At 42.0% G+C, this 13,399-nt stretch overlaps 1 protein-coding gene across 3 annotated transcripts in view; it reads right to left on the bottom strand.

Annotated features, from left to right (window-relative positions):
• Positions 1-13,399, bottom strand: part of TRAPPC9 (trafficking protein particle complex 9) — a 1,491,395-nt gene that overhangs the window by 1,392,109 nt on the left and 85,887 nt on the right. For all 3 annotated transcript variants that reach the window (XM_030219557.1, XM_030219566.1, XM_030219550.1), the window contains one exon: positions 6,222-6,438. In XM_030219557.1, the coding sequence (XP_030075417.1) occupies positions 6,222-6,438 (217 nt within the window). The remainder of the gene's footprint in view (positions 1-6,221; positions 6,439-13,399) is intronic.

Consider the following 13,399-nt stretch of genomic DNA (forward strand, 5'->3'; position numbering starts at 1 on the left):
GCAATAGGAAATTGCTATTAAGTTGGCGGATAAGGGAGGAAGAATCGTGGTGCTAGATATGATAGTGTACGTAGATGAAGCTGAGAGAGAATTTCAGCCAGGAATTATTATTTATTTATTTTCCAAATTTATATATCACCTCCAACTAAGCAGTTTCCAATAAAACATACATAGATTAAAACAAAGAAAACACATTACAAAATATCACATAATAAAAAAGAAAAATGCTACTTCAACTACCCCTGTATTATAAAAGAAAAAAGCACCGCTTAACCAGTTCATTACCTCAATAAAAGGCCTCCACAAACAGCTGTATCTTCAATAATTTTTTTAATTGTAGTGCTCCGTAGCATAAATGCAACTGTCCCACTGATGCATTCCACATCAAGAAAGCAGAAGCTCTTGTGTCACAATAATGCACTTGTACAACTGAATCCAAAGAAAGTCCCATTGCAGTCTCTGATCTTAACTATCTCCCTGGTTGATACACAGAAAAGGCCTCCTTCATATATTTTGGTGCAAGCACTCTTTATAACTGTGTTATCTCCATGATACTTTGTACCATACTTTGTATTATCTCTGTGATACTATGTACCATACTTTGTAAGCCACACTGAACCTGCTATCGAGCGGGAAAGAGCGGGGTATAAATGCCACAAATAAATAAAATAAATAAATATAAAGCCTGACGCACAAAACACAGCGCTTTAAACCGCACTCTATATTGTACTGGCAACCAATGGAGACACTTCAGGTTTACAGTAAAATGTACAGACAGCGAGACACCTAAAACAAGCCTTGCTGCACCATTTTGAACCATTTGCAATGCTTTGATCCTGGACCCTGATAAGCCAAGATATAAGGCATTACAGCAATCTAATCTAGACAATACCATACTACAGATTACTATTTTCCTGTGGAAGAGGACCCCACAGACTCAAATCTGAAACCTCAGTGCGTAGATTTTGCGTATAAGGCAGGATACTTCAAAAGAAAAAATTTCGTCACTGTTGACCAACCAGGAATTCCTACAATTTATGCCTTATCAAAAGTCTATAAATCACTTACTAATCATCCAGTTAGGCCCATCAGCTCAGAAAACGTTTCCATTATGGAGCCTCTCTCTTTCTTTGTAGATTTTTTTCCTAAGACCTTTTCTCCCTTTACCAAATCTCGTGTGCGAAATTCCTCTCACATGATCAATTCACTTAAGAATTTTGACAGTGACCTTGATGACATCACTCTTGATATAGATTCCTTAACATTCCACAACCTGGATTTCCTCCTGTACAGTAGGCACCTGTACTGGCTGAAAAAGTGGTGTGGATGCAACCTGAGTTATATCCTGTGCAGGCAAAGGAGATCTCGAAGGCCTCAAAGGCTCTCAATGAGAAATTAGTTAGAGAGAAGGACAGTGGTCACTGTGGCATGGACGTTTCCCGTACATCAAGGATGTCAGTGCAGGGGAGGTGTTGGCAGAGCGCCTGGAGGGAGAACGATGGCAATGCTGCTTAGGTTTTACACTGCAGGTCCCTCAATGCACGCAACACCAACAAAGAGGACATAGTCTTTAGGCAGTCATGATACCAAGTTCAATGTTGAACCTTCTCGATGTTGCATCAGTGCACCCTATGTTAATGCCGATGCAGGTTCCGTGTTGAGTGCCAAATCCCATGCCATGCTTGATATGGATGCCAATGTTGATGCAGAACCAAAAGGTATTTCACGTTGGACTCTGCAAGCTTTAAGGGTCCTCGAATGAGTAGGCAGAGACTACACTGTATGTCTCAGTGCTCTGGGACCCAAGCACCAAACCAACCAGTTATGGGGGTCTGTGCCTTATATAGTTCTATTGCATCAAGCCTCTCGGCACTCTCGACATGGAAAGAAAAATGGCTAACGCAAAGTCAAAAGGCTCTATGGCCCGGGGAGCTCGAGTAGTCGCATACCCAAAAATGGTGTATAATTCCTGGGCAAAAGAAGAGCTGAAAAATTAAAAATAATTTTTAAATGAATAAATTGAACTAATACAGAAAAATGAATATGCAGAAAAAAATATCCCGAAAAAGGGAAGGCATCAAAAAGGCAAAACGTTGACGCACTGAGTAGCGTTGACATTAAAACCCAACACGGGCCATGATTCAGCACTCTGGCCTTCGTCTGAGGTTCTTTAGAGATTGCATTCTGCTGGCATTTTCACTGACCTTATGATTCATTGATTTTTTATATACTATGTCCTGATTTTACAGTGTAAGTTGCTTTCAACTGACTAATAACAACCTCCAACGATGGCTGAAATGCCAAAACACGTCCTGTGTTGGGTTTGAATGTCAACACTTTGCTGTATTTACTGGACAAATAAACGTTTCTTGATCCACTGAGGATTGTGTCTCCAAGAGATTCCCTTTTTAGACATTTAAATAAGAAAGAAGCAGTACCACTTCAGCACGTCATTTTCTAAAAACAGGTAAGAATACTTATCTCCATTTTTCCAGTTATCACAATAGGAATTTAAAAAACAACTTACGCTATTTGCCAGTTTTTAAGACTACATAGAACTTGCTGTGAACCCCAGGATTTCCATACACGGGCCCGCATTATGGTTGACAGATTCAAACAAAGGAGATACCCAGCAAGTAAGGGTTTGAAAAAGCAACAATACAATGCAGGGACACTTCACTAGAATCCAGACCACCCAGTCATTGCACTTTGCAATTCTCTCATCAGGCCAACTGTATTCAAAAGATTAAGAAACGCTGGCATATTCTAGAAGGGCATTCATGTTTCAGAAGTAAGAAGCCAGTTATTGCCTATGCTCGTAACAGAAATTTATAAGAGAAACTCCTTCCATCCATGTTATGGAACTGATCATGGAAGAAATCACACATACAGACCATTCCCAGTGTGGCTCTTGTTCAGTTTACAAACATGCAAGACATTAATTTTTCACATGTCCTTGTAGTTTGCTCTGTGTTGGCAAAAATAAGCAAACGATCAAAACTATGATCACAGAACACAGAAGTTGCATTTCCAGAAATGCGACCTCTGCATCTTTGGTTGCACATTGGAATCTACTGAATCATTCCATAGATGATCAGGTATTGACTTGATTTTACTACAGAATGAACATTTCATCTTCAATCTTAATACAGTTGAACTGCATGGTCTTAACCTAGAAATGGATCTCAAGCCATTTTTATGAAGTACACAAGTATTGCCATACTGAGACAGACCGAAGGTCCATCAAGCCCAGAATCCTGTTTCAAACAGAGGCCTATCCAGATCACAAGTACCTGGCAAGAACCCAAATCAGTACAATACATTATATGGTGCTTATCCTAGAAATAAGCAGTGGATTTTCCCTGTCTATTTTAATAATAGCTTACAGACTTTTCTTTTAGGAAGCTATCCAAACCTTTTTTTAAACCCCGCTAAGCTAACTGCTTTTACTACATCCTCTGGCAATGAATTCCAGAGTTTAATCACACATTGAGAGAAGAAATATTTTCTTTGATTCGTTTTAAATTTACTACTTTGTAATTTCATCACATGCCCCCTAGCCCCCCATTCTACCTATGGAATCTCGGTGTGGCCTCTTTCTTACCCTCAATATGTACATGAGCATTTGTTGGTTCATTTAACATTTATTATTTTATCATTATTATTATTTTTGTAAATATATTTCAGTGCTATATATATGTGTCTGCCCCTTTTTATTGGGCTTTCCTCTTTTTAGTAGTTCATTCTAAATTACTGTACAGTGTTTTTTCCTTTTTTAAAAAAATAGGTAAGTGGGTTTCAAAAAATACATATTTGGTCCTATTTGCATAATACACTTTGTATCACATATTATTTGTAGTTTTGAAATCTATTTGGATCACCATCAACCAGCATCAAGATGTACATGTTCTCAACATGCACACAAATATTAATATCTACAAATTCATTATCTTTACATTTGGTGCAAATCACATTATTTTTTGTATACATTTTTTTTTATATATCAGAGACAAGCCTCAGCACACAATTAATTTTTTATATCCCTCTTCGGGTTTTTTTTGTATTTTTTTTTTTATATTTACATAATTTTTATATACAGTTCTAATGACCTTCCTCTTGAGATTTTAGTATCTGTTTAAGTGCTCTTGAGCTACGCACTACCATTAGTATATGTGTATTCATTATATTTAGCAAAACAGCAAAAGTAGAGGCTGACAAATGTGCAAACCAATAGGGAGATAATATCAAGAAGCAGTTTATTCAGAATATTCCTATCAAGGACCCAACACAGTCCGTGTTTCGGCGCCAAAGTGCCTGCCTCAGGGGTCACAAACAACTTTCTCTGAAATGAAGCTGATTGGCTTGAATAAATCCTTTATGTATACACGTGGTTGTAAAAACAAGTTAATCCACAGAGAGAACAAAGAAACAGCCAACCGATCAGCAAGCAACAGTGAAGCCAGGAACAGGCCTACCAAGCAAAAAGATACCAGGATCCCATAAGACATGAAAACCCAACAAAAGCTGAATATGGTCTTGAATGTAAGTTTTATGTTAAACTGGACCTGCTGTACACCACCTTGGATGAGTCTATTCATAAAGGCAGTCAATAAATCCCAATAAATAAATAAGCTGGCCATTACCAGGACACAAAATAAAAAAACCTACTTTAAAATTTGTTGAACAGATAAGTCTTTAGTTTCCTATGAAAATGCAGGTAAGTACTCTCCAATCTAACATAAGGAAGTGAATTCCATGTTAACGCAGCCTGATAAGACAATCTCAATTGAGCATGCCTTCTACAAGGTCAGCCAATTATAGGTATGAGATGATGCCCGTAAGGTTATGAATAACTAGTACAAAAAAAAAGAAAACATCAAAGACAATCAGTCTTATTTTACATAAATCTGTCTAAAACCATTTTTTTTTTTAGTTCTACCAGTCACCTCCAGATGCCCTGTGGGACGAAGCACCACAGGTTTTAATTTTGTTTTAAATACATTCCCCATTTGCTTTTTCCACACCTTTCAAACTTCAAACACTTTCATTTTGCCTTCCTTTTGTCCTCTTTTTCTCCAAGCTAAAGTGCTGTCTTTTTTTTTTTTTACTTGTCTAGCACGAAATCAAGGAAAACATTCTCAAACATCAAGCAAATCCCTGAAGTGCTCACAAGAAATGCCAACTAAGAATGTTTGTCATTGCCACTTCTTCACAGAAAAGTCAAATAACTCAAAAACAGATGAACACTAAAACAGCAGCTAATTTTGATTTATTTATTTTATTTGTAGCATTTGTATCCCACATTTTCCCACCAATTTGCAGGCTCAATGTGGCTTACATTTGCCATTTCTGGGTAACAGAATTACAAATGGTGTTGCGTTAAGGTGCATACATACATGGTAACATAGATGGAACATAACATTCATGGAACAGTTCATGGTATATATATATATATATACTATGTGCATACATACATGGTAGAGAAGAATACATTATGGTATCGCATGAAGGTTCCTGAGTGATGATTGGATTATAACATTCAGTGTGTCATCGACTATGGAGAGACCATGTTCGACATAAGGATAGAAGTGATACTGCTTGTTCACTAATAGTAAAGAGGTTAATCAGTCAAGTGATAAGATTTCGGTTGTGTCTAGGTCGTATGGGACAACTAGAACTTATATACCACCTCTACCTTAAGCTCAGGTTGATTTACAATAAGAGCAAAATGATTACAGGAAATCACGATTTGGTATGGAGCAGTGGCTCATGGATAGCGCTGCACACTGCCATGCAGAGTCCCTGGTTTGATTCTTAAATCAAGTGTTCCATACTCCAGATCAGCTAGGGTTGGGATTGCTGCTAAGGAGGGAATCATAGTCATAAATAAGAGTGACTTCTGCTGGCCAGATTTGAAGTCCATGATACAAGGTTCTACAAAAAGCCTTGGTGGAAGGCTCCTACAGAATAGCAGCTGCAATAACCAAACTAAGAACTGTGGAAGGGCCTATTCAAACGGGGGGGAATCCTTGGGTAGATGCAAATAAAAGCTCATGAATCCTAGATTACACAGCTGGTTTCAAACTAAGCTGGAGAAAAAAAAAAGGAGAACCCACAGGGTCTACAAAGAAATGTTCCAGCTATAACCAACAAAAGATAACAAAACTGTCTTCCTGTCCACTTTCCCTGCTACCACAAAGCAACAACATAGAAGATTTTACCTTTACTGAAGTCCTTGGGATCTAGAGATAAGCTGTAACCAGGAAGAGTTTCCAGCAATAGTTTATAGCATGCTCTCCAGCCAGGCTCAGCAATACTTGGAGCCACACACTGCATTGCAGCAACACGTTTGAAGAAGGCTGACTTTCGGTGGAAACCAATAAGTTCATAGAGCTCAGACAGAATGCTGTAGCGCTGAATTTTTTCCTCCTCAGAAAGCTGAAGTGCAAATAAAAGATAAGAAAGCAGATAAAACATGTAAAATTCAATGGATAATTACCAAATCTGATTATATTTTTAACATGCATTTCTTCCAAAAGAATGTTTCCTTTTGCACAAGTCATCCCAAGTTCTCTACCTGACTGGAAATGGAAGCATTCTTAGAGATTTAATACTGGCAGAATTTAATACTGGCAGAAAAGCTACACCTGATTTGGAGCATTGGCGTAAATCCAAAAGGCTTTACGCCTTTTCTGTGTTTCTCTTGACAAATCAGGATCTATTCTTATTTTAGATCCCAAGAATAGAGAGTCCAAATGGCGAAAGGAAAGTTTCAAAACAGCATCTCAGTCCATCTCCAGAGCAAAGGAGACCACCACAGTCGTTCTCTGAGTAATTACCTCTAGTGAGGATTCTAAAAAGGATGTGAGGTTCATAGCATCTCCTACTTGGGGTTGAGGAATTCCAGATAAAGATTTTACATTGCTTTGTAGATACTGCGCCCGAGTTATAGGAGGCAATGAATCCCCGGACAGCCCTAAGATTTCAACCAAATATTAAAGGCTATCTAGGAAAGTTAGTCAGCCTCAAATTAAGTCTCCTAAATTGATTCTCTAAGTATTCCAATCAACGAAAGGTAAAATTTCTATCTTTAATTGAGACTTCACCCACAGATTCCAATTTTTGAATTTTTTTCAACTAGAAATTTACTTCAGAGGATTGTTGAGCAGTTACCTGTGCCTGGATAAGGACTGTTTCAGATAATACCTGAACTTCACTAGTATTTTTAGCTATCAATACTTGTAAAGAAGAACGTAAGTTAAATGTCAGGTCCCAGAGTGACTCCATTGTCACTACGGCTGGTTTTACCAGAGTCCCCGAAGAAAAAGCAGGTTGGGGGCATTTAAAGACTGGTTCAAAGTACTATCTGTGGTGGTAATACTTGTGCTGCTATATGGTCTTCCAGTCAATTAACCCCAGTCATATCTTCCAGCATGGGCAGGTTCCCTCCCTGCGCATTTAGGTCTCTTACAATCGGAACCTGAGCTGCAGGTTTTGGCTTCACGCTGCTCCTTCCTGGCTGAGGGAGGGCTTAGGGAAACCCCGCCAATGTGCTGGCTCCGACAGCGGGAGAAGAGGCTTGTGTTATGATTCTGCCGGTTTGGCTGAGGGGGAGGGGGGACGTCTCTTCTGATTGGCTGCCAGGGGTTGTGCTGACGTCAGGGGATAGTACTTTAGCCTGCAGCTGAGGAGCAGTGTTGCCAGGTGGGCGGTTTTACCGCCCAATTGGGCGGTTTTCCGCGACCCGCCGCAGGAAATTTTTGCCCGCGGCGGGTTGCAGTTTTTTGGGCTGCTTTTTGGGCTTCAGGGCGGTTTTTGGGCGGCTTTTTCGGCCGCGGGGGCGGGGTTAGTGACGTTTTGGGCGGGGTTAGTGACGTTTTGGGCGGGGTTAGTGACGTAGGAGGCGGGGGCCGATGACGTGGGAGGCGGGGCCGATGACGGGGGAGGCGGGGCCGGTGATGGGGGAGGCGGGGCCGGTGACGGCGGGGGCGGGGTTGATGACGGCGGGGGCGGGGTGATGATGCGGGGGTGGGGGTGTCAGGGGCGGGGTTTGAGTTTGGGTGGGTTTTGGGCGGTTTTTGTGCTGGATTGGGTGGGAAAAAAATTTTCCACCTGGCAACACTGCTGAGGAGTTTCTCTGCTTTTGCATTACTTCTTGGTAGTAACAGGAAAGCCTGATAGGTTTCTCTCAGAACGTGCTCTAGGTTCTGACAGGGATCTGTGTTGATTTAGAGTATTCTTTTCCTTCCCTCTGGGTTAGCTGCTGCTGTGTGTGTGTGTGTGTGTGTACGTAGCTCTGTAATCAGGGTCAGCTGCTCGGTTGTTTAGTGGGGGCTGGGCATTGCTCAGCCTCCGGGGCTCTGGGCTGAGTGAGAGCGTTCTCCTTTGTTTGTTTTAAGGATTTCTCTTCCCAGTGTCCCGGCCTGCTGGCTCAGTGAGTTTAACCCTTTGTGTACTGTGTGTATTGTATTCCTGCCTCTGCCAGTGTGTTTGTTGGATGGGCCCCACTCCCTCTCGGGAGGGGAAGCGTTCTCTCTGATTGTTTGTTGATTTATGGCACTCTCTCTCTGCTGGCTCTACAAGCTTAACCCTTTATGTCCTGTGTGCCTCTGTCTACAGTGGGTTTGAGGCAAGGGCTTTCTGCCTTCCTTTTGTGTTTGGTTCCTCTGGCTTCTGCCTGGGGCTCCTACCCTGGTGGGGGGGGTTGCTGTGTTAGTTCCCCTGTCCTGCGCTAGTCCCCTGCGTGGGCGTGGCCCGCTCTGGTCCTTTGTTTCCCCCTCTGCCCTATTGCTGGTGTTCAGCGCGTGTCTGGCATCTTGGGGCCCTCTGGGTTCTTTCACCCCTCCCTGTGTGTGATTGGGTTCCAGTTCAGCCGTGAGGCTCGCACGAGTGGCTCTGTCTGCGTGGGTTCCGGTTCGGCCGCGAGGCCCGCCTGTATGCCTATTTCCCTTCTTCCTGAGGGACTGGGGGGAGGGGTAGCTTAGGGGGTATTGTGTAGCTGGGGTGTGCGGTGGTGGGTCGGTCTCCCCTTGGCCTGGGTCGGCGCCCTGCTGGCCTCGGCCAGGGCCCAAGGGCTCACGACCAACCCAACGGATTACAGCTTGCCTGGGACCGGACGCCAACCCAAACTTCTCCAAAGTCGTCTGGTAATGCAGGTGAGTCCCGGTGGGGGTTGAGGGGTTCTCCCGCACCTTCCCTTGCCATTTCCCCATTGTCCACAGGGATCAGGAGCCTTTCCCAACAGTGTTTTGGTCACGTATCTGGGCGCGTCTGGTGCAATTAAACACTACGCCGCCATCTTGGATCAGCCCGACCTGTATAATCATTTTAACAGCAAACTTAGAATCAAAAGTCAACTTCCTGAGCTGACCATCTCAAGCCAGCCACCAAATATACACAGTGAAGTCTGAATTGAGACATCTTTATAGGGCTGACTCTTTACAGAGCTAACCACCAAATACCCTTCAATACCTTCACCAAGAAAAGTAAATAAAATCAGCAAACATAGCAGCATATTGGGGCAGTGGTGCCTTCTCAAAGAAAAGATTCAATGCTTGCTGCAACTCTGTACTAGAGAAACTAAAGAAGCCAATAAAAATGCAGATGAACAAGAACCTCCCAATATATTTTCTGTTGCTCCAGCTTGATATCACTCTCTAGCAAACCATCCTAACCTCTATAAATCATACCTGTACAAAGACTACCTTACCCAACCATTCACTCACCTCCCACCCTGTTCCATCATTTCCCCATGCTCTCTCCTCCTACCCCAAGTCTAAGCCCTTCTCTCTCCTGTCCTGACCTACAGCTCTCCTCCTCCTACCTTTTCTTCCTGCCTGCCCTTTCCCCGCATTCGCGATTCGTGAAATCATGCAAAGTATTTACAAAGATACCGGATTAAAATATAGCATGAAAACTTTTTCATCCATGAACTCAATCCAATACTACTGCCTTCTGGTCTCTTAAGTGATCTGTATTTCTGGTTTTAAAAACCTCCCCATCCAAGGATGATGTTTCTATAAATGTCTTGGTTCCCTTGATTTAAAATTTTACATATTCCTGGGAGACAGTTTTCGAAAAAGTAATAATGTCAGGTTACTACTACAAAGCTAAGTTATCTGTAGCTGGTGTTCTCCGAGGACAGCAGGTATATATTTCCAAATATGTGTGACGTGATCCACAAAGCCCAGTATGGACAGTGCCATTTAAAATCTTTGAGTCAGTGCCCCCACCACTCATGCACAGGTGCCTTCCCGCCCAACATGCAAGCGCAGGACCAGAAGTACAATGTACATAAGTACTGCCATACTGGGACAGACCAAAAGTCCATCAAGCCCAGCATCCTGTTTCCAACAGTGGCCAATCCAGATTACACGTACCAGGCAAGACCCCAAAAAAGTACAATACATTTTATGCTGCTTTGGATTTCCCCAAGTCCATTTTAATAATGGTCAATTGACTTTTCCTTTAGGATGCCATCCAAACCTTTTTTAAAAACCCACTAAGGTAATCGCTTTTACTATATTCTCTGGCAACGAGTTCCAGAGTTTAACTACATGTTGAGTGAAGAAACACTTTCTCTGATTCATTTTAAATTTACTACTTTGTAGCTTCATCGCATGCCCCCTAATCCTAGTATTTTTAGAAAAAGTAAAGAAGTAATTCAAGTTTACCCGTTCCACTCCACTCATTATTTTATAGACCTCTATCATATCTCCCCTCAGCCATCTCTTCTCCAAGCTGAAGAGCTCTAGCCGCTTTAGCCTTTCCTCAAAGGGAAGTCATCCCATCCCCTTTATCATTTTTATCGCCCTACTCTGCACCTTTTCTAATTCCACTACATCTTTTTTGAGATGCGGGGACCAGAATTGAACACAATACTCAGGTGCGGTCACACCATGGACCGATACAAAGGCATTATAACATCCTCATTTTTGTTTTCCATTCCTTTCAAGAGAAGGAAGCGCTTCTTACATGTGTAGATGGCTTATATTCAATTATTACATCCAATGGCATGCAGTTTTGTATTGAACAAATTACATTTACACTGATACTCGGGATTTCACTCAGATTTCTTGTTTCTATTGTAAGGAGGAGGTAGAGGGAAAGCAGAGAAGAGCTGACAGGGTCAGTCAGCCAAGAAATGAAGAGCACTCTCTGCCGGGAAAAGGGGGTAGGAGACTTGCAAGAAAGGAAGAGAACTACAGAACCCAGCAGCACTTGCAAAGGAGGAGGGAACATGAGAAACAGCACTCCAACTCCCAGCAGGCAGAAAAGTCAGGAGGTGATTGGGAGATGGAGGATAATCAAGTGGAGGAGCAGCACCTGGGAGAGAGGGTGGGGGAAGACTCCATGGAGTGGGAGGAGATTGAGCTGGAGGAGAACAGTGAAAATGTCATGAAGGAGGCTGAGCAGGAGCAAATGGAGTTCTTCTGCTCAGGACAAAGGTTAATTACCTGAAGAAGGTCAGTCTGGACATTTTTGTGGGAGGTTGTCAGAGTGTTGGTGTCTGACAAGCGAGGGTGGAGAAAATGCCTCTATCTCCTATGCAGTAGGAGAAAGTGAGTAGAGGAATTGACTGATTTAAAGGTTTATTTCAAGTTGTTATTGAGTTCTAAGACTGAACTGTTCTGAACTGTTGGGGATTGTTGGGGGGGAGAAGGGAAGCAAAGTGCACAAAGACCAGCAGCTGTAGTACAGAGGACATGCTATTTTCCCGCTGGTTGTGCTCTGGAATAAAGTACTGTGCAGAATAAATAGTACTGTGAATTACTTTTTGCAAGTGAGCAGGAACAGTTCCGCTTAGGAGATGGATTAGCCCCAATTGTGTGGGCAAAGAAGGACAGCTCGGAGAGGTGCTAAGTTGTGCACAGACCACACGGAGAGGTGTTGAGCGGAGAGCGGACAGCACGGAGAGGTGTCGAAACAAGAGCGGACAGCACGGAGGGGTGCTTGCTGACACTATGTACTTTTTGTTGGGGGATATAAGAACCAAGTCCCCCTGACATTGAGATTTATTTGTTACATTTGTATCCCACATTTTCCCACCTATTTGTAGGCTCAATGTGGCTCACATAGTACCAGAGAGGCCTTTGCAGGCTACGGTGTGAACAAATACAGGGTGATGTTGTGGTAAGATCAAGTTCATGTGGCACAGCCACATTAGGGAACTGGTTGGAGTTGGGCGGGGACGAGGGAGTTAGGCGGGTAGGGGAGGGTTGAATGAGAGGGCTGGTGGTTCCTGCCATTGTTATAAGAGGTGACGGAGCACTCTAGGACTTGGGGATTGGGGTTAGTTTGGGGGAGGGGGTGTTATTACACCTATGGGATCTCATATGTTTTGTGGTCTCTTTATATTTTGCAACATTGTTCACTTTTGCTGTGTTGTTGTAATGTTGCTTTATGCTTGTCAGTGGACAGTCACACGTGTTCTTGTTTCAGAATTGCTGTATTATTTGGATCCTGAATAATAAAAAATGTTGATAAAAACATCAAGCATTCTAGACCTTCACTGATTCTGTATAGAAGTTTGTCATACATTATGTTTTATACTAAAAAATCTATTATAACTCATTTATAAGAAAAATGCCCAAATGTGTTAGGTTTATTTAAAAGGAAATTACTGTATTACATAAATGTGCAACCAGTTACAGAAATAGGTTCACACTGTCTCCCTTTTGACAACTCAGTTCCAAAAACAAGAACACTTGCTCATAAAACTACGATTTATGGGCATTTCAGCATCAAGTCCAGTTAGAATTCATCATTTCCCCTCTTGCTCAGAAAGTGTTCACAGTTCAAAGTGCCTGCTAGTTTATGGAGTGGGACTTTTTTTTTTTTTTTTTTTACCCAAGGTTTTTAGTAGCAAACCTAAAAGCACAGGCTCCTACGTCACATCTACCATGTATATATCACTCCTGACACCTAGTGGACAGTTTAAAGTATGAACCATCAAAAATCCCAAGATAAAGGGATTGTTTTAAAAATATTTTTTTTGCTCTTTTCCTCACCTTCATTTCCTTCTAAAAAGGGACAGAATTTGTATATATTTAGTAATTAGTCATTTAAATTCTTTTCTGCAGTTGAGCAAAATGTCATTTTCACCATTCAAATGTTTTAATTCTTTCTTTAATATTTGAAGAAAAAAAAAGTAATGTTTGTCCTGCACCTAAAATGTACTAGTTACTAGGGTATACAGTTTATGCAAATGCACACACTGCAGATTTTTGAGATAAATCAGAAGGTCTTTTACTAAAGCTAGCTTGAGTTATCTGCAGCAGGGCTCATTTTATTCCTATGGGCCCTACTGCAGATAACTCGAGCTAAGCTTTAGTAAAAGACCCCTTCAGTGAGGTGTTAGCTTGATCATCAGTACAGACATACTAAATTAGGGAGGTCC

The sequence above is a fragment of the Microcaecilia unicolor genome, chromosome 1 (assembly GCF_901765095.1).
Source record: "Microcaecilia unicolor chromosome 1, aMicUni1.1, whole genome shotgun sequence".
Classification (NCBI taxonomy): Eukaryota; Metazoa; Chordata; class Amphibia; order Gymnophiona; family Siphonopidae; genus Microcaecilia; species Microcaecilia unicolor.